At 32.7% G+C, this 23,106-nt stretch overlaps 2 protein-coding genes across 2 annotated transcripts in view; one reads left to right on the plus strand and one right to left on the minus strand.

Moving 5' to 3' along the window:
- The window catches only part of LOC144853573 (serine/threonine-protein kinase ATR-like), a 30,964-nt gene extending 30,303 nt beyond the window's left edge, over positions 1-661 (plus strand). Inside the window, exon 49 of the mRNA XM_078711281.1 lies at positions 224-661. Within this exon, the coding sequence (XP_078567407.1) occupies positions 224-397 (174 nt within the window). The 3' untranslated portion in view covers positions 398-661. The remainder of the gene's footprint in view (positions 1-223) is intronic.
- Positions 662-4,319: 3,658 nt separating this feature from the next.
- On the minus strand, positions 4,320-22,746 carry LOC144854853 (myotubularin-related protein 10-B-like). Its single transcript, XM_078712851.1, has 13 exons — positions 22,571-22,746; positions 21,829-21,883; positions 19,939-20,078; positions 17,832-17,907; positions 15,131-15,267; positions 14,171-14,508; positions 12,945-13,056; positions 12,091-12,179; positions 11,677-11,807; positions 7,652-7,730; positions 6,092-6,162; positions 5,568-5,740; positions 4,320-5,271 (listed from the first exon to the last, which is right to left on the minus strand). The coding sequence occupies exons 1-13, from the start codon at positions 22,634-22,636 to the stop codon at positions 4,342-4,344; spliced, it is 2,397 nt and encodes a 798-aa protein (XP_078568977.1). The 5' UTR covers positions 22,637-22,746; the 3' UTR covers positions 4,320-4,341.
- Positions 22,747-23,106: the final 360 nt, after the last annotated feature.

The raw sequence follows: 23,106 nt of genomic DNA on the forward strand, positions 1-23,106 counted from the left end.
ATGTGACAAAAAATGTGATTGGTCCATATATGGACATGATGTCATATCACTACCATATTTGGGCATATCACTACCATATTTGGGCACATCACACTTTTTTGTCAAACTAGTTTGATAGTGTAGACAGAGCTTTAGTATTAAATCCGAGACTTCTCCAATACTGATTCTATTGTTTATTGCAGTTGAATGAAATAAATTTATTCTGACATTTTATTTTTTCTAGGCTGTAACTCACGTCACTGATATTGAGCTAAGGTTACAGGGAATACTGAAAAACAAGAAAAAGAAGCATGGCTTACCACTGTCCATTCAAGGCCATGTTCATCATTTAATTCAAGAGGCAACTGATGAAAAAAACCTGTGCCAAATGTACATTGGATGGGCACCTTTTTTCTAAGAAATCAGAATATATCATCAGTAGTAGCAACAACCTACTACCCTAAAAGCAGCACAACTTTGATTAACAACTAACTACTTCTGTTGTACTAAGACTCTGAGTAGGAAAAGAACAAGAAGAGGAGGTATGGCCTACTTCAAATAAAAAGAATCTTTTATATTATTTTGTTTTTAACAGAAATATCAGTTTAGAACTATTTCTACTAAGAATAATTATGTTTGTATGGCTCTATAAGATGATAACACAATATATGGCAATATTATCGCATAATTATTGAATTTAAAAAGGTGTATATTTTGGCAATTTTTCGAAAAAATTCCTGTACAGTACAGGGAAATTTTCGAAATATGGCGATATTTCGATCCTTTTATTTTTTGACTTAAGTAGTTGGTATGGCTCTATAAGATGATGATAACACAATATATGCGCATATATGGCAATATTATCGCATAATTATTGAATTTAAAAAGGTGTATATTTTGGCCATTTTTCGAAAAAATTCCTGTACTATAGTACAGGGAAAGTTTTGAAAAATGGCGATATTTCGGCCCTTTTATTTTTTGACTTAAGTAGTTAGTATGGCTCTATAAGATGATGATAACACAATATATGCGCATATATGGCAATATTATCGCATAATTATTGAATTTAAAAAGGTGTATATTTTGGCAATTTTTCGAAAAAATTCCTGTACTATAGTACAGGGAAAGTTTTGAAAAATGGCGATATTTCGGCCCTTTTATTTTTTGACTTAAGTAGTTAGTATGGCTCTATAAGATGATGATAACACAATATATGGCAATATTATCGCATAATTATTGAATTTTAAAAAGTGTATATTTTGCCATTTTTCGAAAATTTCCCTGTACTAAATAGTACAGGGAAATTTTCGAAATATGGCGATATTTCGACCCCTTTATTTTTTGACTTAAGTAGTTAGTATGGCTCTATAAGATGATGATAACACAATATATGCGCATATATGGCAATATTATTGCATAATTATTGAATTTAAAAAGGTGTATATTTTGGCCATTTATTTCGAAAAAATCCCTGTACTATAGTACAGGGAAATTTTTGAAAATGGCGATATTTCGGCCCTTTTAATTTTTGACTTAAGTAGTTAGTATGGCTCTATAAGATGATGATAACACAATATATGCGCATATATGGCAATATTATCGCATAATTATTGAATTTAAAAAAGTGTATATTTTGGCCATTTTTCGAAAAAATTCCTGTACTACAGGGAAATTTTCGAAATATGGCGATATTTCGACTTTTTTATTTTTTGACTTAAGTAGTTAGTATGGCTCTATAAGATGATGATAACACAATATATGCGCATATATGGCAATATTATCGCATAATTATTGAATTTAAAAAGGTGTATATTCTGGCCATTTATTTCGAAAAAAATCCCTGTACTATAGTACAGGGAAATTTTTGAAAAATGGCGATATTTCGGCCCTTTTAATTTTTGACTTAAGTAGTTAGTATGGCTCTATAAGATGATGATAACACAATATATGCGCATACATGGCAATATTATCGCATAATTATTGAATTAAAAAAAGTGTATATTTTGGCCATTTTTCGAAAAAATCCCTGTACTATAGTACAGTGTATATTGTAGTGTATTATAGTGTCAATCATGTTATTGTAACCAGTTATTTCGAAAAATAGAAACTTAAAAATTTGCCATTTAAAAAAACAAATTGTTGACCCTTTTATTTTTTGACATAACTGGTTACTATATCATAATTGACATGCGCAGAATCATAAAATGTTATTGTTCATTCATTGTTCAATATGCTCATTACTAGAACTAGTGTTATAAAATAAACTATTAAAGTGAATTTTAAGAAATTTAAATTTTACTTTTCAAGATTTTAACTGTCAGTATATATATTTACATCACTTGAAATTAAGTTGTTATCTCGGTGCATTTAACAATTTTCCCTATGGATCAATAACAGTAATCTTATCTCATTATAAGCTATATTAAAATATAGTCATCATCTTATTCAGAGTAAGTACTAAATTACCTCATTTTAACAAAAATGATTTATTCCTTAACAATGGATAAAAATCAACATGATTCTTTGTTACATATGGCATTATCTGTACTAGAAAATTATACAATATGAGAAAATTATAAATATTTACGAATTTGTAAACCCATTCTTCATTAAAAAGGACTGATTTTCGTGTATTTAATTGATAATTAAATGGGGTTTTTTTCTTTTATAAGCATTTGTTTTTGGATTTTCCATTTTCTTTGTTTAAATCAGTTTTTATTTGTTATTGTCATTTTGATATGTACAAAGAAAATAAAATTCATTGTCATTGTGTATCATAGGCAATGCAGTGTCAATACAGATCACGTTGTATTACGTTAAGCTTGTTTCCCACTAGGACACACCACAAGTAAGTTGACCAATCACAAGCGAAAGTGTGAATGATCTATCATTTGTGATTGGTCAAATTAATTGTGATTCCCTTACATCTTTGTGACTAATCTTTATGGTCAGGGTTATGACCTATGATAGGTTGTTGCATGTGATACAAAATATGTTAAGGAATTTGCCTATGACACTGAAAAAATTATGGATACAGTACCGATGGCTACATAATCACATTAAATTAAAAAAAGTTTGTTTTTAATTATTAATTAATGATTCTTTATGATAATCTATGATAATATGATTATTATTATCAATATTTACCAACGTAACTTCTAAAATATCTGAACATTAAAATATTGTATGTATTTCTCAAAATGTATACACAAGATATTATTGTACACGTAAAATATTGTTTAGTTAATAATACAGTTGTATAAAGCAACTACAGTTAAAATTATCAGAATATGTATTTTAAATTTGTTATGGCTAATAGGGAAATGATTATGTTGATATAGTCCTAAAGTTTGCGGTACATTATAATATAGTTCTGAAAATCAACATATTGATAAATATAAACCATCAAACAATGAAAAAATAATATTCACGTGTATATTAAAAGAAAAGGTATAATTATAATCTAGTCATCTTACTCTCGAAACATACATTTTTATAAAACTGAATGAATTTATGCTATTAAGAATTTTAATTTAAAAACATTATAAAACTTATGGGAGATTTAGATTAGAAGTGTTCCCTGTACAAAAGCATTATTAAAATTGTTTACAATAAAATCTATTATTACTAGTAGTACACTTGGAGCTTTCTAAAGTTTCAGGCCATTTTGTGCTAGGAAAAAAAATAAATAAAATTCTTGTAGTATTATTAGTGGTACTACTATACTGAAGATTCTGCTGTCCCCAAAATACATACAGTTTTAAACAATGTTGATTTGGCCCAACTTTTCTATTTTTTTTTAAATACAATTTTCACATTTTATTTTAAATAGTAGCAAAGTATTATGAGACATGCTTGTCTTCTAGTTTTCATTTTTAAAATTAGAAATTGAAATTACACGGTTTACCAAATCATGCATCTGACTATAGTAAAATTGGTCAAGTACAAATATATTTACATTAAAATCCAAAATAAAAAAAATCATTTGAAAAAAAAATCCCATAGAAAGTCTTAAAAACAATATTTATAATATTATAAATCTATTATATTAAAATATTTTTCCCAATACAATGTATTACATACTCCATCAGTACTAGTGAAATTAAAACAGATTATATTGAAATACATAATTGGTTAAATTGCAATTAAACTATCATTTTATATACTATATCATTTACACACTCCTATATATACACACGATCATTAGTCACCAATATACCATTTTAATAAGATTTATTAAATATCATAAAGATAAATAGAACTTATATTTAATTAACTTAATTTTATTGAACAGTACTTAAATAAATATTGAAATCATATAATTTTGAAATAAATCAATGTTTCTTTTTAAACATGATAAAATTAATCATCGAATCCTTCAAGTGCACTTGTATCAGCATCTAATAAACTTTGACCTCTCAAAAATAAGGCTAATGGAGTTCCAATGAAAGATCTGCGGTCACCTCCAATAAAAGCTAGGTCGCTAGTTGTAAACGGAAATGCAGAACTAACCACGTCAGCTCCGTGCATTCCATCTCTTTCATTATCGCAAGAGAAAAAGAAGCGGCTTCTGCGTTTCTCCACTCTTGATGGAGAATTACACTGAAGCTGGTCAACTTGGTCGCGTAACTGTTGTATTTCATCGACGACTTTACATTGCTGTTGGTATTGCGTAGGTAGACCGCCACCAACTATATGTATACTGGGTATCCAACGAAGGTAGGATCGCATCCATAATTTAATGTACGGTCCACTGATTCGCGGCACGATTAATTCCAGCTGTGTTTCCGGTACCTCAAACACCTGGCGTGACGCTCCGCTGTTACCGGCGCGTTTCTTTCTACCAGGTTGAAGACTGAAAGTTCGTTTCATTTTTGCATAGTCTTCAAACATTGCAGCTGTTTGCTCGGAGAGATGCATAGAGTTACGATAAACGCCTGGATTGCAACCAAGCTGCGTGCTATCCTCAAATCCGATTGTGTTTGAACTTATAAAGTTATCTGCAACATCATGTTTCGCAACATACAACGGATTGTTAAACAAGGCAAGGTCATCCATTTTGTATTGCAGCGTCCAAGCCCATACTGTTGGTAATTTAATCGTTTTTCCATCTTCTCCACGCATACATGTTTGCACTCTCTGTTTCTCGTTGTTGAATATGAACGTACCAAAGACACCGATATGGGTACTATCCCATAGAGTAATCAGATATGTATCTGTAAACTCAAAAACGTCGGGAAACTGCTCCATGAGTTGAAACACACAATCCAGGAAAAGTAAAAACACAGGCGACTAAAATATAAACAATAAGCTTGTTTTATTTTAAAATTGAACATCACTAAAACTCTGTCTACACTATCAAACTAGTTTGACAAAAAAAAGTGTGATGTGCCCAAATATGGTAGTGATATGATATCATCATGTCCATATATGGCACATCACATTTTTTTGTCACATAGATTTTGATAGTGTAGTGTACTTATATAAACACAATACAACAACAAGATACAACAATCACAATAGGCTATCTACTCCACTGTTGGTGGTGGTTCATCAAATTAATGATAAATGTAGAAAACAAAATTTACCTCTTGACCATCTGAGGGACATATATGGCCACATCTTGTTAGGAATGGATGACCCGCAATGACCCATTCACGCTGGACAAGACTTTGGAATCCCATCTGTGTTCTTGCATATGGGTCCAGCATTAGCTGTACTAATGAGGAGATTATACAAGAAAAGTCTCGACCAGTAAATTCTAAAAAAAAGAAACATTTCAGTTATAAGGAAAACTGACAAATTAAAAATAAATAATACAATAAAGCAAAAATTGTTTCCTTTTAATGAATGTAAATGTTACATTGCTATTATAGTTTTATGTGAAAAAATCTAATTAAAGCTAATCTATGGATAAAATATATGGTAAATATTATATATTCCTGTATGATGATAATCAAATAAAGATCGAAATGTTGAATAATGGCTTGCCATATGTGGACAATTCAATTTATTTGTTCAAACTCATGACTTGAAATTTGCCTTCTTGTCAATATAAACAGCATGAAAAAATACAAATGTATTTCAATTATATAAATATCAATATGATTACCTTTAAGAACTACGGACTTCTGTTCATGTGCAATGGTTGTTGCTACATATGCTGCAGTTGAAAGACAAGCTCTAGAAAAAAAAACCATACATAATATAATGTATTACTTGAAAATTATATCTATATATTAATTATGGTTAATTCTGACATAGTCGAGCACAATGGAAAAACTTCGGTACAAATCTCTGCCTTGGATACCTACCTGATCTATCTCAGATGTACCATGAAATGTAAATTTGATAAAATTAGTTTTCACTATTACAATAGTGTTCCATATTTCTATCTTAGGAAGATATTATAAGTTTTTTAACAAAATTTATGATTTCAACGGTAGATTTTTAACTCAATTTCAATTATACGCGGTCAAAGTAATTTCCGGGTTCACGATGAGTTCACAAGTTCACCTTGCAACTACCTGGTTTCAACTAAGTTGGCCGTTAGTGGCTATAGCCATTTTAGTTTTTTGTTTATTTTAGGAACGGACCGCGCGTGTGAAGTAATATATTAGGCCCTGGCTGTGATATTTCTTTTTGTACATAAGTTTTGCATTATGTCATTAGTCATCAATAAGGTGTGATGTAAGAATTGAGCTAACTACAATTTGCTAATGCAAACGCTTTCTGTCGAGCCGTCTGTGTAGTCGAGTGGATTAGACGATGGACTTTACATGTATGGGGTTTGAACCCCATGAGCAACTTCTTTTTACTTTATAGTGAGAGAGATTATTTAGAGAGGTAGGTTTAGTAATATTTATGAAGTAGTTCAGCTATCTTTCACATAAGGGGTCCCCAACTTATGTACGAAAAAACAAATTCCACCCTGGCTATAACTCATAAATGGAAATAAGTAAATGGAGAATTCTGTATCAATGTTAGTGAGAGTACATTTTGAGAGGTGCTATAGTTATATCAATATCTCTTCTATATAAAAAGTTCTCCATGAAATATACAATAATTTTCATATAAATGGCAAACAAAGTTGAAACCTCCAGCAAAAACAGCACTTTTTGTGTTTTTAGCAACGCTTTAGCAGTCTCATAATTTTATTACTGAAAACATGCTGTAAATTTGGGACTTATAATACAGGTGATTCACTGTTTAGTTCTTTCTGGTGCCAAGTTAAACTTGGAAAACCTCCTGAGGTTAATCTTCCAAGGAAAGTCAATCAGGATGTGTTCATCCTTCTGATCCCCTTTGCTTGCTTGCTATAAATGCATCTTTAAGCTTTGTCTACACTATAAAACTAGGTGTGATGTGCCCAAATATGGCAGTGATATTCCTAAATATGGTTGGTAGTAATATGACATCATCATGTCCATATATTGGCACAATTGTTTTGTCACATAAAGTTTGATAGTGTAGGCAGAGCTTTAGAAGTTAAGCTTCCTCAAGCAGAAAGTACGTATTTTTTAGAACATTAGTCAGGATTACTAGGTCAAATCACACTTCAACAATTATTATACACATAAATTATTATTTTTTTGTCTTGAGCCTTGATATTCAATTACAGTACATACCATTACACATATTATTCTTTACTGTTAGATTAAAATGTTCTTACCTAACATATTGCAACCATTTTGTCGCTTCTACACTTGACAACCACCTTGGGTCCGAATTCCAAAACTCCTTTAATGTTTCTGTTTAAAAATAAGAATAAAACATTTCAATATTTGGAAAGTTACAGCTTTAAGGCCAATTTACACAGATGATCGCAAACGGTAATAAAAATATAGAATCTATGTTATTCCTTATGACCATTTTCAGTACACAAAGTGCGGAGCGGACGGGTGGTTTCAGCTGAGGATAGATCCCAAAAGCTATTAAAAATTTCAATTTAAACAGTTTTATGTACTGTAATTAATAACATCATTATATAGAGGGAGAGGGATAGATAATGTGTGAATTTGGTGTTGATACGATAAAATGCTGTTACATGGAGACAACAGATTTAATGTATATATTGTTTTTTTTAGTACCATGATATACTATTTAGCATTGATTATTAGACTTTGAATGTCACAAATTTAAATTGTGACCCTAATGTCACACCTTGGAAACACCCAGATACAGATTTCTATGTGGGACAAGCTACGCGGTTTTCTGAAATCGTAACCGCTCGTCTGTGTAAATTGGCCTTTACGGTAATAATGATTAACTTTTTACTGCCACTGAAACTGAACATATTTATATTCTTTCATTGTTAATTGCGACACATGATCACCAATGATCTGGATGATTCGCATGATTAGATGAATAAAAAATGCAAATTATTGCAGTTAAAAAGCAAAATACCAAAACAATCTGTAAGAAATTAATATGTTTTTAAAAAAAGATCACTTGGTAAATGTATATTAACATCTAATGAAGGTTAAAACAAGTTTTCTAAAAATAACAATTACAACCACAACCTTTGTTAACCTAACCGCTAATTTCAATTAATAAAAATATAAATGTAAAGCATTTTTTAACTGGATTATTATGCTTTATTCAGGAACTGCAAATGCACTCCAAAATGGAAACACTTTTCTGACAGGGCTTTTATATAATGTCATTTAGCATGCAAAAGGCTGGCAGAGATGTTTATACACTATTCGCATATAATAAGTCCAGTAGCTTTTAATATTATCGTGAAGATTTTCACATCTATAAAGATGAAGAGAAATTGTATAACATAGATAGAATGTTGTTGTGTACCCATTCTCTTGAACTACAGTTGATTCATTGATGCAGTAAAAAAAAAAATTGTTTTAATGGTACATAAGCTGGCTATACATTTATGATCATCTTATTTGCAAGTCTTTGGTTCTAGTCGTAGTAAAATCAAAAGCCCCAAAGTAATTAAAAAGATAATTTTTTTTTGTATGATAGTAAATATTTCTATATGCACATTTTACATTATTTTTTCTTTTTTTTTAAGTTGGAGGATACAGGGTGCAGAGGAGGGGAAAGGGGCAGAGGAGGGGAAAGGGGCAGAGGAGGGGAAAGGGGCAGAGGAGGGGAAAGGGGCAGAGGAGGGGAAAGGGGCAGAGGAGGGGAAAGGGGCAGAGGAGGGGAAAGGGGCAGAGGAGAGGAAAGGGAGCAGAGGAGAGGAAAGGGGCAGAGGAGAGGAAAGGGGCAGAGGAGGGGAAAGGGGCAGAGGAGGGGAAAGGGGCAGAGGAGGGGAAAGGGGCAGAGGAGGGGAAAGGGGCAGAGGAGAGGAAAGGGGCAGAGGAGGGGAAAGGGAGCAGAGGAGAGGAAAGGGGCAGAGGAGGGGAAAGGGAGCAGAGGAGGGGAAAGGGGCAGAGGAGAGGAAAGGGGCAGAGGAGGGGAAAGGGGCAGAGGAGGGGAAAGGGAGCAGAGGAGGGGAAAGGGGCAGAGGAGGGGAAAGGGGCAGAGGAGGGGAAAGGGAGCAGAGGAGAGGAAAGGGGGAGGGGAAAGGGGCAGAGGAGGGGAAAGGGAGCAGAGGAGGGGAAAGGGGCAGAGGAGGGGAAAGGGGCAGAGGAGGGGAAAGGGGCAGAGGAGGGGAAAGGGGCAGAGGAGAGGAAAGGGGCAGAGGAGGGGAAAGGGAGCAGAGGAGAGGAAAGGGGCAGAGGAGGGGAAAGGGAGCAGAGGAGGGGAAAGGGGCAGAGGAGAGGAAAGGGGCAGAGGAGGGGAAAGGGGCAGAGGAGGGGAAAGGGAGCAGAGGAGGGGAAAGGGGCAGAGGAGGGGAAAGGGGCAGAGGAGGGGAAAGGGAGCAGAGGAGAGGAAAGGGGGAGGGGAAAGGGGCAGAGGAGGGGAAAGGGAGCAGAGGAGGGGAAAGGGGCAGAGGAGGGGAAAGGGGCAGAGGAGGGGAAAGGGAGCAGAGGAGGGGAAAGGGGCAGAGGAGGGGAAAGGGAGCAGAGGAGAGAGGGAGCAGAGGAGAGGAAAGGGGGAGGGGAAAGGGGCAGAGGAGGGGAAAGGGAGCAGAGGAGAGGAAAGGGGGAGGGGAAAGGGGCAGTAGGAGAAGTAGATTAATAAAGATTGTGGAAAATCCCAGTAAGTAGATGTTAATAGAGCGTCAGCTTTTTAACCACAACCGCACACCACTTTATAAAAGCAGTTTGTCATTTTTTTTCTATGTTCTATTGGTTTCTAGTACTATAGTACAGTACATGGAAACTACATTCTAATTTAGTAAATGGGTTAAATGTGTTGCATTGTAACAACAAATTCACAAAATACTTTATAAACAAATTTGTAGTACATACAAGTCAGGTTTTTGATTTAATTTCATTAAATTTTGTTTTTAACTTTGTTGAGGCAACATCTACAAAACCTCACATGAATTTGTAGGTACAAATATATAAAAAAAGGTTTGTGGTCGAATTTTACACTCTGAGAAAATGTAACCGACTTGTATTTATCAAATTTAATTATATTTAAAAATCAGTTTTAATAACAAACCCATTTGAAATATTCCCATGAGGGTGGCTGAACTACATTTACTGTAGTCCACACTTCTCCTTCTTACAACACTTTTGGATCTAGAAAATGTTTGACCTGTTGCTATAGTAAATTTAAAAGTAAACAAACTTTAAAAATTCAGCCACCAAGGTGTCAGAAACTAGATGTACTTTTAAACATATAATTATTTATATTTAAGTATTTTAATTGAGATCAATAAAATTGGTAATTAAGTTAAGAATGTATTAATTAATTATTAATGACATATTAATTTTAACTCCAAGAAGTGTAGTGTTTTAAATGGGTTTATAATAAAATAGGTGCAAGATACAGGAAAGCCTATTAATTTCTTATTGAAAAGTTAAAACATAGATATTAGATCGGTATTTTTATAAACAAGATTCTTGTGACAGTTTTATCAACAATGTTTACACTCTACATGCACTGTGTGTATGCTTTATAAAATTATTTTCAAATACTATTCCAAGCTGAATTGGAAAACAGAAATGTTACCATTATTCAAAATCTTTAGTCCATCATTTACTTTGAAGAAAATTATAATTAATTATTTCAATCAGTAATTGTTTTAGTTTCCAGGATTGCGAAAAAAAAAAATCCAGTAAATTTGTCCAGGCATTTTTCAAGCAAAGGTTGGAAAGTTCTTTTAAAAAACAATATTCAGTAAAAATACCATTAATCCATGCATTATTGCCAGAGAATTTATTGCAAACTTACTTTTTGCACCTAAAAAAAGAAGCAATTTAAACAAAATGTAATGAAACAATCCAAAACAATTTTTAATTTACTTGATATAATTTAATCGTAATATTAGCATCTACAGTATGAAATATATATTTTTTATTTTTTACTTATAGCACTGATATCAAAAGGGATTTGACATTCTAATTATTAAAATACCTCCTCAATTTACTATATAATTAAACAATAAAAAAGGCAATACAATTAAAAACTATTTAACTATTTAAAGAGCTTTTAAAGAAGAAAACCTGGTGCGTATTTATTCAAGGTATATTTATTCAATCAAAGAAATCATACAGGTACCCAAAGGCTGAAATTAGTACAATTTTAAAGATATAAAAACTTTAAAATAATTATATAATAAAATGTATAATAATAAATATTGTGAATAAAAATATAATAATAATTAGAAAACTTTCTTACCTGGAACACATAATTCTCTGATCTTCTGAAAGCTTGACTGAATATCCTTGATTGACGGGCAGGTCGCATTGAGGTCAAGGGTCAAAGGATTTTTTTCATATGGATGGGAAGCTTGGATTATTTTTAACATTCTGTGGATTAATGAGAAAAAATTAATGCTACTGAACACTAAAGCTCTGCCTATATTTTCAAATTTTATGACAAAAAATGTGATGTGCCCATATATGGACATGATGATGTCATATTACTACCATATTTGGGCATATCACACATTTTTTGTCAAACTAGTTTGCTAGTGTAGACAGAGCTTTATATATGCCTCATCATACATACTAAGTGAGGGACTGACTTTAAAGCAGACTTTTAATTTTATGCAAAAAGAAAGTTAAATAAAAATAACAAATATTACTGTACCTTGTTTCTTGATCAAGGTGAGGGGTATCGAGACGAAGTGGGGACATACGAATCAACATACTGCCGTTGGGATGACTCCAGCACCAAAACTAGAAGGAAAAAAAGAAACCTAAAGATCTGTCTACACTATCAAACTAGATTGACCAAAAAAAGTGTGATGTGCTCAAATATGGTTGCGATATGACCAAATATGTTAGTTATATCATCATCATTTTTTTGTCACATAAAGTTTGTTTTTTAATAATTTGAATTCTATTGCTAATATTATTTAGTGAAATAAACAAAATTTGAGTCATTTTGAAACAGCTTAAGACTTTTATCCTTTAATCATTTAATGTGCACTTATGTACATCATCACATAGTTAAAATAAATGCATTACCAAGTCTGTTATTTGTAAAAGGATGACAAGAGTTTTAACCACAAACTTGGCAATTTGCACCAGAAAAATAAATAAAAAACGATCTACACGAACATCTTAAAATATTTCTTTAAGTTGGGTTCTTTTTTTATCATGAAAACTAGCTTTTTATTTAGTCTTTTTGTCAAATAAGTCGATCAATGTAATTATTATTATTTACATTTGACAATAAAGAGATATGTTCGTGTGAAAAATCGGGCAAGCAGACAAGATTTTAACCAAGCCTACCACTATCACTTAAATAGTGACTGCTAAAAAAAAATGCATATATTTACAATAGTGGCCTAGTGGGATGCAGGAGTGATATTGTTATAAGCATCAACATGCAGTGCCCGTAAGCGCTAACCGTATACAGTCAATAGCCACCATATATCTAGTATCACTGTTACAAGGACCAGTACCCACTTAGGCCATTTACCAATAGTGTATACTTACCGGAACTCTGCCACCTTCAAAGTGTGTAGCAGCGTGATGGAGATCACCATCATGTAGCGAATCCTTGTCTTTGGCTTTACATCCCATTGGTATAACAAAGTACTCTGGAAGACTGTATAGATATTAAAATATGTCAGAAACTACAGTGAGTATATTTCCAATTATATACAGGTACAGTAAAATATAATGTTTATGTTTGGTACACTCCTATTTAATAAGGGACTCTTTCCCGTAAAATGAAGGAGGGGTAAGGTTTTAAAGTACAGCCAACTCTTATTCTGGTAAAATTTAAATATTAAGGGGAACACTTAGTTGGGTCCTAAATGTGTCCAATTAATAGCGATTTTGATATAGATTGTATACAGTAGAAAACTGGTAAACCAGTCTAACTTCTTTCATCCAGTAGTCTATGTTTATTAAATTAAAGATTAAAGATTATCCAACCCACTAAATTCTATCAAACACTGTTTAGGAGTGAGTGGCCAAGCGATTATGACAGTGTAACCATAATACCTTGCCATACATCGGCAAGGATTCGAGGCTCACTCGCTCTATGGTTCTGGTGGTAGAACGAGTCTTCTCGGATAAGGACTATAAACCGTAGGTCCAGTGCCTCATGTGCACTTTAAAGATGTATTGTCCCTTTGACTAATTACAAAAATTTTTTTTTTTAAATTTCGAAAATTATTATTATGATACTTCATTTTGAAGTATCATAATAGTAACTTTCACCAAAAATTAGTCAAAAAAAAATCATTTAACTGAAACAATCCTAATTAGCATCATGCATAATACATACTCGTGGTTTGAAATATTTGTTTACTTTCGCTCGCGACGATTTTCCAGACAAAATGTAATCAAATTAATTTACCTGTTAATTTTCGACTTAAAGTCAATAACTTAAATATTACTTTGATATGGCCAATTTAAATTTAGAATATTTTGACCTTCATTTTTTGTGTTTCAAGGGACAATACATCTTTAAAGAACCTAGTACATTTTTCGAGACGAGTAGTAGCTACCCTGGTGTACTACTATATATACACAGGCAGCCACCGTCACACACAGACACCATAATTCAATAAGAGGGTCCCTTTATAATTAAGATCAAATAAATAAAAATATAACCTTCTGCTACTGTTTAACAATCTTTCCCTTACATTGCATGGTGCTATACATGGAAAACAAAAAGGTATAGCAGCACTGAGATTTTTTTTCAACCATACCTGTCGGAAATCTTGAAGGCCTGATTGGCCAATGTAACCCTAAGATTAATGCCATTGGTTCGCTTGATTTCAGCTTCCCAGTCCGAAACTTTGCGGTACTGAGGCGTCCGAATAGGCCGCTCCTCACTCAGAGAAAGTGTCGGAGACGGCGGAACTACGGGAGGTGTACGAAAGAACTTGGTCAGGTTGATTGAACGTCCATTTGATTTGCTGTGGTTCTTTTCTGAATTGTTGACAGTCGGGGACAAAGGTTGAGAATTTGTTGGCAGTTGAAAGGAGAATGCAAACAGAAGCTCAAGCTTTTTTGGAAATGCATGATGAAGGATTGTGTTCACAATCTAGAAAAAAAACATTTTAAAAAAGAAAAACGTTTCAGTTAATCAATTTACACAATAAATTTTGCTTAGCTTGCGTTCCATACTTTAACCTTTACAAAGCTATACTTAGCACCATGGATATAACACTAATGAGTTTTCCTTCCCATATTTGAGTTTAAACTCTTTTGACACGTCAACTTGACCTCAACATAAATACTGTAAACAGTTTTATGAATAATATTTTGTAAAAACTACAAAGCAAGGGTTTTGAACATTAAAAAAAAATCCACCAGAAATATTCTTGTGGGACAGCCTGACAGGCTGGGTAGGGTCAAAGCTGTTGGTGCTCATGTGTTTTATGGACACAAACCGTTAACCTTACTATTTTCCATAAATTTTCTTTTAGCAGTAGCTGTTTACTTGTGGGCCACCATGACTATAAAGGATCAAAATAGTCCTACAAAACTTAAAGCCCTGTCTACACTCAACTAGTTTGACAAAAAAGTGTGATGTGCCAAAATATGGTACTGATATGCTTAAATATGATAGTGATATGACATCATCGTATCCATATATGAGCATATCACATTTTTTTGTCACATAAAATTTGATAGTGTAAACAGGGCTTAACAAATCGACTTACAGTTTTGTTTTCTTTTTTCTGTGTAAACTTGAAACTAAATGTATGAACTTTGAAGTTTTTACATCTGATTTCAAGCACTTTAATTCCATTGCTAACAGTACTATTTGGAGACAGCAGCCTTCGTCTACTCGATGATACTGTATAAGATAAAATATATTATATACTTTTATTTTAAAAAACAACAATATAGCAACGTCACAACTTGTGGCCAATGGCCAGATTGCGTGACTACCTTTTAATACAAGCTCTTGGATATTAAAAACATGAATATTTAAAAAGATATAATATGAAAAAATACAATGGGATAAAGGCATTAAGCAGGCAGATGAAATAGGGGATTGGACTGTTGCAAAGAGGGCAGTAATTCTGCATGGTAATTGTAATGTTTGGTTCCTACTACGAAGCAATCTCTTGTGACTTTCAAACCTAATTGTCAAATACTGTATAACAGATCAGACATGGATATTATTCCCTTTGCAAATTAAAGACTGTGAGCTGTCCTCCAGTCAGAGAGAGATGACAGTTTAAGAAACTATGCAGTACTAAATGTTAGGAAAGGAACATTTATTGACAGACAGTGATTTAAAGTTGGTTAATCATTATTCCATTTTTATTATATCATTTTGTCCGATCTTTTAGACTGAAACTGAAAATAAATCCTAAGACAAAGAACAACATGCACAACTGAAACTATGTCAATTTCATTAGGAGTTTTAGGGTAACTTCAACAGAATTTAAGTTTTGCTTCTTTCAGTACAAAATAATGCGTTTGTTTTTCTAAAGATAAATAAATATAATACTACATTTTTTTAATGTTTTTTTGTAATATAAGTTTGTATAGTATTTGTGTATATTTTACTTTATTGTTTGTGCAATCCTTAAACCATGGAGAAATTCTCCATGCTTAAACATAAGCTTTATAGTCCATGCTTGTACTACATCCTCAATAATTTGAAATAATCTGAACTTTCTCACAGCTCATATTTACATAGTAAATGGGGATTGTATTGTTGTTTCTGAACCCAGTTAGCTGTCAATAAATAAACAACAATCTATTATAAATATGCAGTAACCATATTTACTTATTGATAAGAACAATAAAACGCTTTTCTTCAGTGGTTAGACAAGAGCATCAAGGAATTATAATTCTTCTTTGGTTGTAGACACCTATAAAATAACCTCTTCCACACAAACATACTGTAGGTCATGACCATTAAACGCAAATAGTAAGAAAAGTAGAATTTATATGTAACATATTTCTATTGCCTATATTTATTTATTATACGATACTAAACTTAATCAAATACAATTTGATAGATACCATAGAGTCTTTTGTAATGTACTGTATTTTAGGTTTCACTTTCGTGTTTTACACAAAAGTAATAGATTGACATGGCACTACTAACATGATTTTTAAGGCCAATTTACACAGACAAGCTGTAACGGTAAGCAGGAAACTGTGTAACTTGTCCCACGTAGAATCTGTATCTACCCTAAGCAGAAACAGCCTGTCCGCACCGTGTTGTGTGTAAATGGTCATAAGAATAACATAGATTATAGATCATACCTCTCTTCAGTGTAAATTGGCCTTTAGGCAGCAGAACGAAATCAAAATACTGTACATTATGTGGCCTTTTCTTTAATAATCAAAGCATACATATTAAAGAGCACTTTAACATTACTTGATGCTGCCTCTTGCACAGTTTGTTTTCAGAAAAGTATTGTAACATATGAATTTAATGATTGTGCCTTAAATTGAGATTATAATTAAAGATGTTATAGACATCACATCACACTCCAGAGACCATATCATCAGTGCAAATCAGCATGTTGTACAAACCACAAATTACACAGTAGAGTAGAGCAAATTACACAAGCATCGTTTATGGATATACAGTTTATATTTGTTATGTTTTACCATGGTGAGCTATAAATATAATGTAGCTGCTCAACAGTTTTACATTTGATATCGTTTACATCCAGCTTCATAAGCCCAAAGTAATCAAATTTGTTGTTACAGTATCCTATTAGTTTTGATTAGACATAAATAAATGTTTAATATCATATACCAGAAATAACAATCAGAAGCAATTGGTGATTAATTGTTTATTATTATTAGTGCGAATTGTTGTTGTTAATAATTGCCTAAATAAAATATGTTATAATTATTGTACAGACACAGTACTAAAAATAATGTGAGTTCTTTCAACCTTAATAATATAATTTGTAATTTTAACAAATTTACCTTTCCAACTGTATGCTAATATTTTACATTATAAGTGGTATTTTGAATTTTATTTTAATCTTAGGCCCAAAACAAAATTACATTTTAAGCGTAACAATAACATTCAATTAGCACAAGCATAACATGCATTAAATGGTTTGAAAATGTACTGTAATGATTCATTTGTTTATGTTTTAAAGAGTTGAGTGTCAGTTTATTTAAAAATGGTAGCATAAACCAATGTCGATGACCTATTAAAATATAGTGTATTATTAAGAAAAAAATAATAATATGAAAAAAAGTTTAATTTTAATAATAATAATAATAACTGGTACTTGATATAGCGCATTATGCTGAAAGCCTCAATGCGCTTTACAAAGACAGAAAATTTAGAAAAATTACAAATTAAAAAGGTGGGTTTTGAGGAGAGATTTGAAGACACTGGTGGAAGTAGCCTGACGGATTTCAATATCTTACCTTGGTAAACAGCTTCTACACTTGTCAACGGAATGTCATTTTCTTTGTATAAAAGGTTTTTATGATCAAGCTCAACCTAGATATAGAGAAAATAAATAAAATTAATAAAAACTTGAACTTTAAAAAAAAACAGAAAATATATACTTTATTACCGTTAAATAATTATGATAACAGGAGAGGGTGGTTATTAAAATGAATAATTTGATAATATTTCACTCTCTGTTAGAAATAGAGTGAATGTAGGTATAGTGTAAATAATGAACATTTCTAGAATATAAAAAATATATAATTATACTAAAGTAGAACCCCTATCAAAGGGAAAGCTGTGGGACCCAACAAAAAGTCCCCTTAATAGGCGTGTGCCTAATAAATATTGGTTGGTCATAAAATAATATACTGCAAGTATATAGTACCATTGTTTCACATGTATCCCTTTAATAGGTGTCCGCTTAATAGGTGTCCCTTTAATAGCTGTCCCATTAATAGAGGTGTCCCTTTAACAGACGTGTGCCCGCTAAACATTATTGGTCTTGTGTTGGTCTTGTATTGCCCTTGTTTCACAAATCACAGTGTCCCTTTAATAGAGTTGTCCCATTAGAATAGAGGGGTTCCACTGTATTTGGTTTTCTCATCAAGTTTCTTTTCATCATACAGTATATTGTACAGCATTTCCTGTTCCATTGTTTATATAATATAAGCAATGTTTATGGCAAACTAATAGTAGTTGGACTGACACAGTGACAGTGACTCAAGTTCCTAATATAGACAAACTTAAATGGGAATTCTCTATTATGTTTCTGATAATCTGCCGGACCAAATAAAGCCTTATAGAGCAATATAGATTGTCATTCTTTCATGGAAACCGGAAGGAAACATAAAATCATCATAATGTATTCCTTATGGTCTTAGAGGACGTACCCATACCATAGAGATATATAGTGAAAATTGTATTCCTTATGATAATGGTCTTGTACCTTTCTAGCGGATAGAGGACGTACCCATACCATAGAGATATATAGTGACAATTGCTATAATTTCACCAACTAATAATTAAAAAATATTGTTTAATAGTAGAATTGTTAGTCTTGTAATAAACTGTATTTCCCCTTGTTCATATTTTGGGCGGAAAAAGTTGAGTCCTTTGCTTGATTGGTCATTATTTATTTGGTGTTGTAAGACTTCTAAAACTTTTGTTTGATGTTTTTCTGTTTTTTAGTTGCTGTTATATATTTGTTCACTCATATCATAAGCCAGAAAAAAATATTCAAAACAAGTGTCCCCTTAATAGGGTGTGTCCCTGGAAAATAGGGGTGTCCCAGAATAGGTGGTATTAGATTTTACCCTTTGACCCGAGTTTATCTTAAACTAACGGTAAATCTTCCACTGATGCGCTTTTACTACTCATTATAATGTTTACATTTTCAACTTTTGGTCTAACTTCAACTTTTATTTTGCTTTAAATCCAGTCTTCCACATGCTAGAGCATTAAAATAGGTATAGAGATAAATTGTGCTGTCAAGTGTATCTGTAAATTGTAATCCCTTCTATAGCATACTAATACAGAACCTAGAATTGTGAATAGGTCAAGCATTGAAACATATTGTTCTTTTGTTTTTTCTACCTCAAAGGCACAGAATGCCATTGTTTTTGTTCCCATCTTTCTTTTACCACACCTACTGTAGCTGTGCCACCTACTGTACAGTAGCCTTGTTTGGCTTGTTCACACATTTTTTTTTTGTCGAATGACCAAATAAAGACTTTTACCATCAATACTGATTTCCATACCTTCTTTATTTTCACCTTTTTAATTTGTACTTTCAACATTAGTTAATTTTGTGCTTTTTACATTTTTGTGTCAGACTGTTCAGCACTTAGAGGCACCATGTATTTTGCGTTATATAATTATAAATTGTACATTATTATTATTATTATTTTCATACAAGAAAAAATACAGAATTAACTACTGTATATAGTAACTATCATTTGAATTACAGTAGAGCTTCTCTTTCAAGACCCAAAAAACTGTCTCCTTAATAGAGATGACTGTCTCCATGGTTCTAAATGTATGCTGTGTGCTAAATTCTTAATGAAGCCAAATTGGACTTACCAAATCATGTGAAGGCTTCGTAGCTGTTGAAAAACTGATTTTAAAATTTGTACAGTAGAGGGAGCCAGATATACCGCTATTGAGCCCACTGAATGCATCAAACTTTAAAACATTGTGGGCTTGACCAATGACAAGTTCACCTGAAAAAAAAATACAAAATTTATAATATCTATAACTCAAGGATACAGTGTATTACATATGTATGAATTTGTGGCTAATCTTGAACCTATGACCTAGTTTATGAATATTCCTGTGAAACTACATAATCATGTCATGTTCATTCATGTCTTTCATTTTTATTGTAATTATAAGTTGTTATATCAATCAATAGGACATTAATATAGGCTACTACTTATATTGACTGACTATAACTATAAATTGACAATAACAGCAGATTTACAATCATAATATATAGTTATGTCCTACTGTACTCTGATGTAATTGTACTGAATGCCCAGTACAAGAGAACATTTTACAAACCAACTGGGTGGGACTAAAACCCATGACCTCCTGACCACTAGCCTGGCATTCTATGTGTGTTCTCAAATGTACCGAGCATTCAGTAAGTCAGTAGCTTCCAGATGCATAAGCTACTTTGTAATTATTACAGTTAAGATATCAAATATGTATTGTTTTGCAACACTGTACCTGGAAAGAGAGAAACTTCCAAACTTGTTGGTCTCATAAGCGAATACATGGGTATATCCTTATGCTAAAACTATCAATTAAATAAAATTCAAGTACAAAAACACCAAGCAAAAAAGAGTAAGACTCAACCGGGATACTTTAAATCCTCACGTTCTCAATTAAAATCCAAATATATGAAATAGAACAGCGAACGGCGGACAGACAGAAACATAGTATTCGTATTGAGAGAAGTAAATCCCGAGCTTCATACGTCTTAATCTATTCCGTATGACAAAAGTGACTAAGAGACTATCCTTCTGTCTGAGGCTACTGTAACTCCTCGTCTGGTTGTTACTAATAGTGTCATGTGAGGCTAGGTACAAAAGTACATTACAGTAATACTTCTAATAGTAATAACTGATGTTCCCTGCTTGATATGTATGTCTAAGCTAGGCTAATGGGAATGATATCATCGTTGGGGCTCTTCCAAACCAGCTTCCACCCAGTTTCCTCCCTGAGGCACTTGATAATTAGAACTACTTCCCTTGTGTTGATAAACTACGCTGTCAAATAAGGCTACTATCAACTATGGTAGCGTACATGACACAATATCCTTTCAATATTGACCTTAATGATTAATAGTAAAATACTTATATCTAAATATAGTCTAAAATTATACTTGATAATTTAAAAACAATGTGATTTTTTTTTCTAATAAAATGTATGCTGATCAACAGAACTGTAAATATGATTTTCAGAAATAAATAATTGTTATTAATCTACTCTACATAAGTCATGGAGGCAAAATATTAGGACATACAATTAAAATAGGTTATTATTTAATAAATCATGACTAAAATATTACTATGAGTGATTGAATAAAGTTCACAAGATATGTTAATGCACTTGTCAATTGTATGACCCACTATACGACCCCCGGGAGAGGTGCGTCATTTGTCCGATGTGCATCATACTTTTGAATACCATGACGCACCCGTGCGTCAAAAAGGTGACTTACATTTAGGTGACCATGACGCACCCATTTTGACGCACTGTGACCATGTTGTTTATGATATGGTGGGTGGTAAAGTGACGGACATTGACACACCTTGTTCATTGATGTGACGTACCATCTAGGTTTTTTGACGCACCCCTGCGTCAGTAATTATTTGTAAATGACGCACCCATGACGCACCTCTCCCGGGGGTCGTATAGTGGGTCATACAATTGACAAGTGCATAAATCAGTAGATTTTAATTATACCTTCAATAACCCTGGCTTCAGGATTAGGAGTGCTATTACTTGCTTCTTGTATGTTCTGTGAACAAAATATAAAATAAAACATGTCTGTTTGAATGGAAATGATTTTAAAATAATTGATTTTTTTATTTTAAAAACAGATTATTGCTGCATAGGCCTACCTAGGCCCTAAATGTTAAATATTTTCTTAAAATAGGACAAATAATAATAATTAATATTTCATTTACTACTAGGCCTATAGGAGTGCTTCAAATATATTGGGATCTCAGCCTACATAACAGTTACGGACAGTTACTAGGCCTAACCACCTACTAGGACTAAGGGCCTAGGTCCTAGGAAGGCTCTAATTAAGCTACTACAGACAACAAGCCTAGCCTACTTTAAATATTTTTAAATAATTGATAATTATTACAGATCATTAATAACATTATTAATATTAATAATAATAATACAGTTAGCCTAGACTAGGCATTATAATATACTTTATAATTTCCATGTTTGTTTAATGGGGTTAAAACAATCTGGCCTAGGCCTAGTAAGACCATTGTTGGTGCATGGAGGTATAAAAATAGATTTTTTTTTTATTTTTATACCTCCATGGTTGGTGCTAGGCAAGTAGCTAAATAGCTTGATTGGGCTGGCTGAATGAGGTCTGACAGGCCTGGCCTAGCTACCAACTAGGCCTAGCTAGGCCCAAACCAGCACAGTCCGTTGAGTGTTTTTCAACAGAAGTAAACACACTCACATTCCTACTAGCCGATTTACTAGATTCACCACTATTCACGTATGATTTAAAAGTGCCTTTTGACATAATGTGGCTAGGCTAGGACAGCAGGAAATTAAAAGCGGAAAACTAATTATCGTTATCTGTTGAGCGACGCCAGTTCTAGCCCATATGCCATGGTTGCGCTTGAAGCATTAATCAGTGCTTTAAACCGGGAAGAGAAAACGGGGGCGTTTAACGTTTTGTGTTTGTTTTCATCACGAAATACTGAAACATGTACATGTTTCACGTAGATAATACCGTGCTGGACCGTATTGATTTTGGACAGTAGCATTTTCGTGTAATCATCAACAATCAATCATCATACAGTACCTGTCAATCACTTTCATATATGATAACTAGGCCTATATTAATTATAATTTTAATAAAATGAAATAATACGAAATACAGTAATAAAATTAAAATTTACTAAATTATCCAGGACATTGAGAAACAATGCTAATGTGTTATTTTTAATCAAATACCATATTTTTTTTTCATGATGACCATAATTATCT

The sequence above is a fragment of the Antedon bifida genome, chromosome 10 (assembly GCF_963402885.1).
Source record: "Antedon bifida chromosome 10, ecAntBifi1.1, whole genome shotgun sequence".
Taxonomy (NCBI): Eukaryota; Metazoa; Echinodermata; class Crinoidea; order Comatulida; family Antedonidae; genus Antedon; species Antedon bifida.

Excerpts from the sequence above, each read along its gene's own strand:
- LOC144854853 (XM_078712851.1), bottom strand. The coding sequence starts at position 22,636 with ATGTCAAAAGGCACTTTTAAATCATACGTGAATAGTGGTGAATCTAGT. Across the intron at positions 17,908-19,938 it reads CGAAGCCTTCACATGATTTG|GTTGAGCTTGATCATAAAAA; the intron begins GTAAGTCCAATT and ends CTCTATATCTAG. Across the intron at positions 12,180-12,944 it reads TTGAAGGTGGCAGAGTTCCG|TTTTGGTGCTGGAGTCATCC; the intron begins GTAAGTATACAC and ends TTTTCCTTCTAG.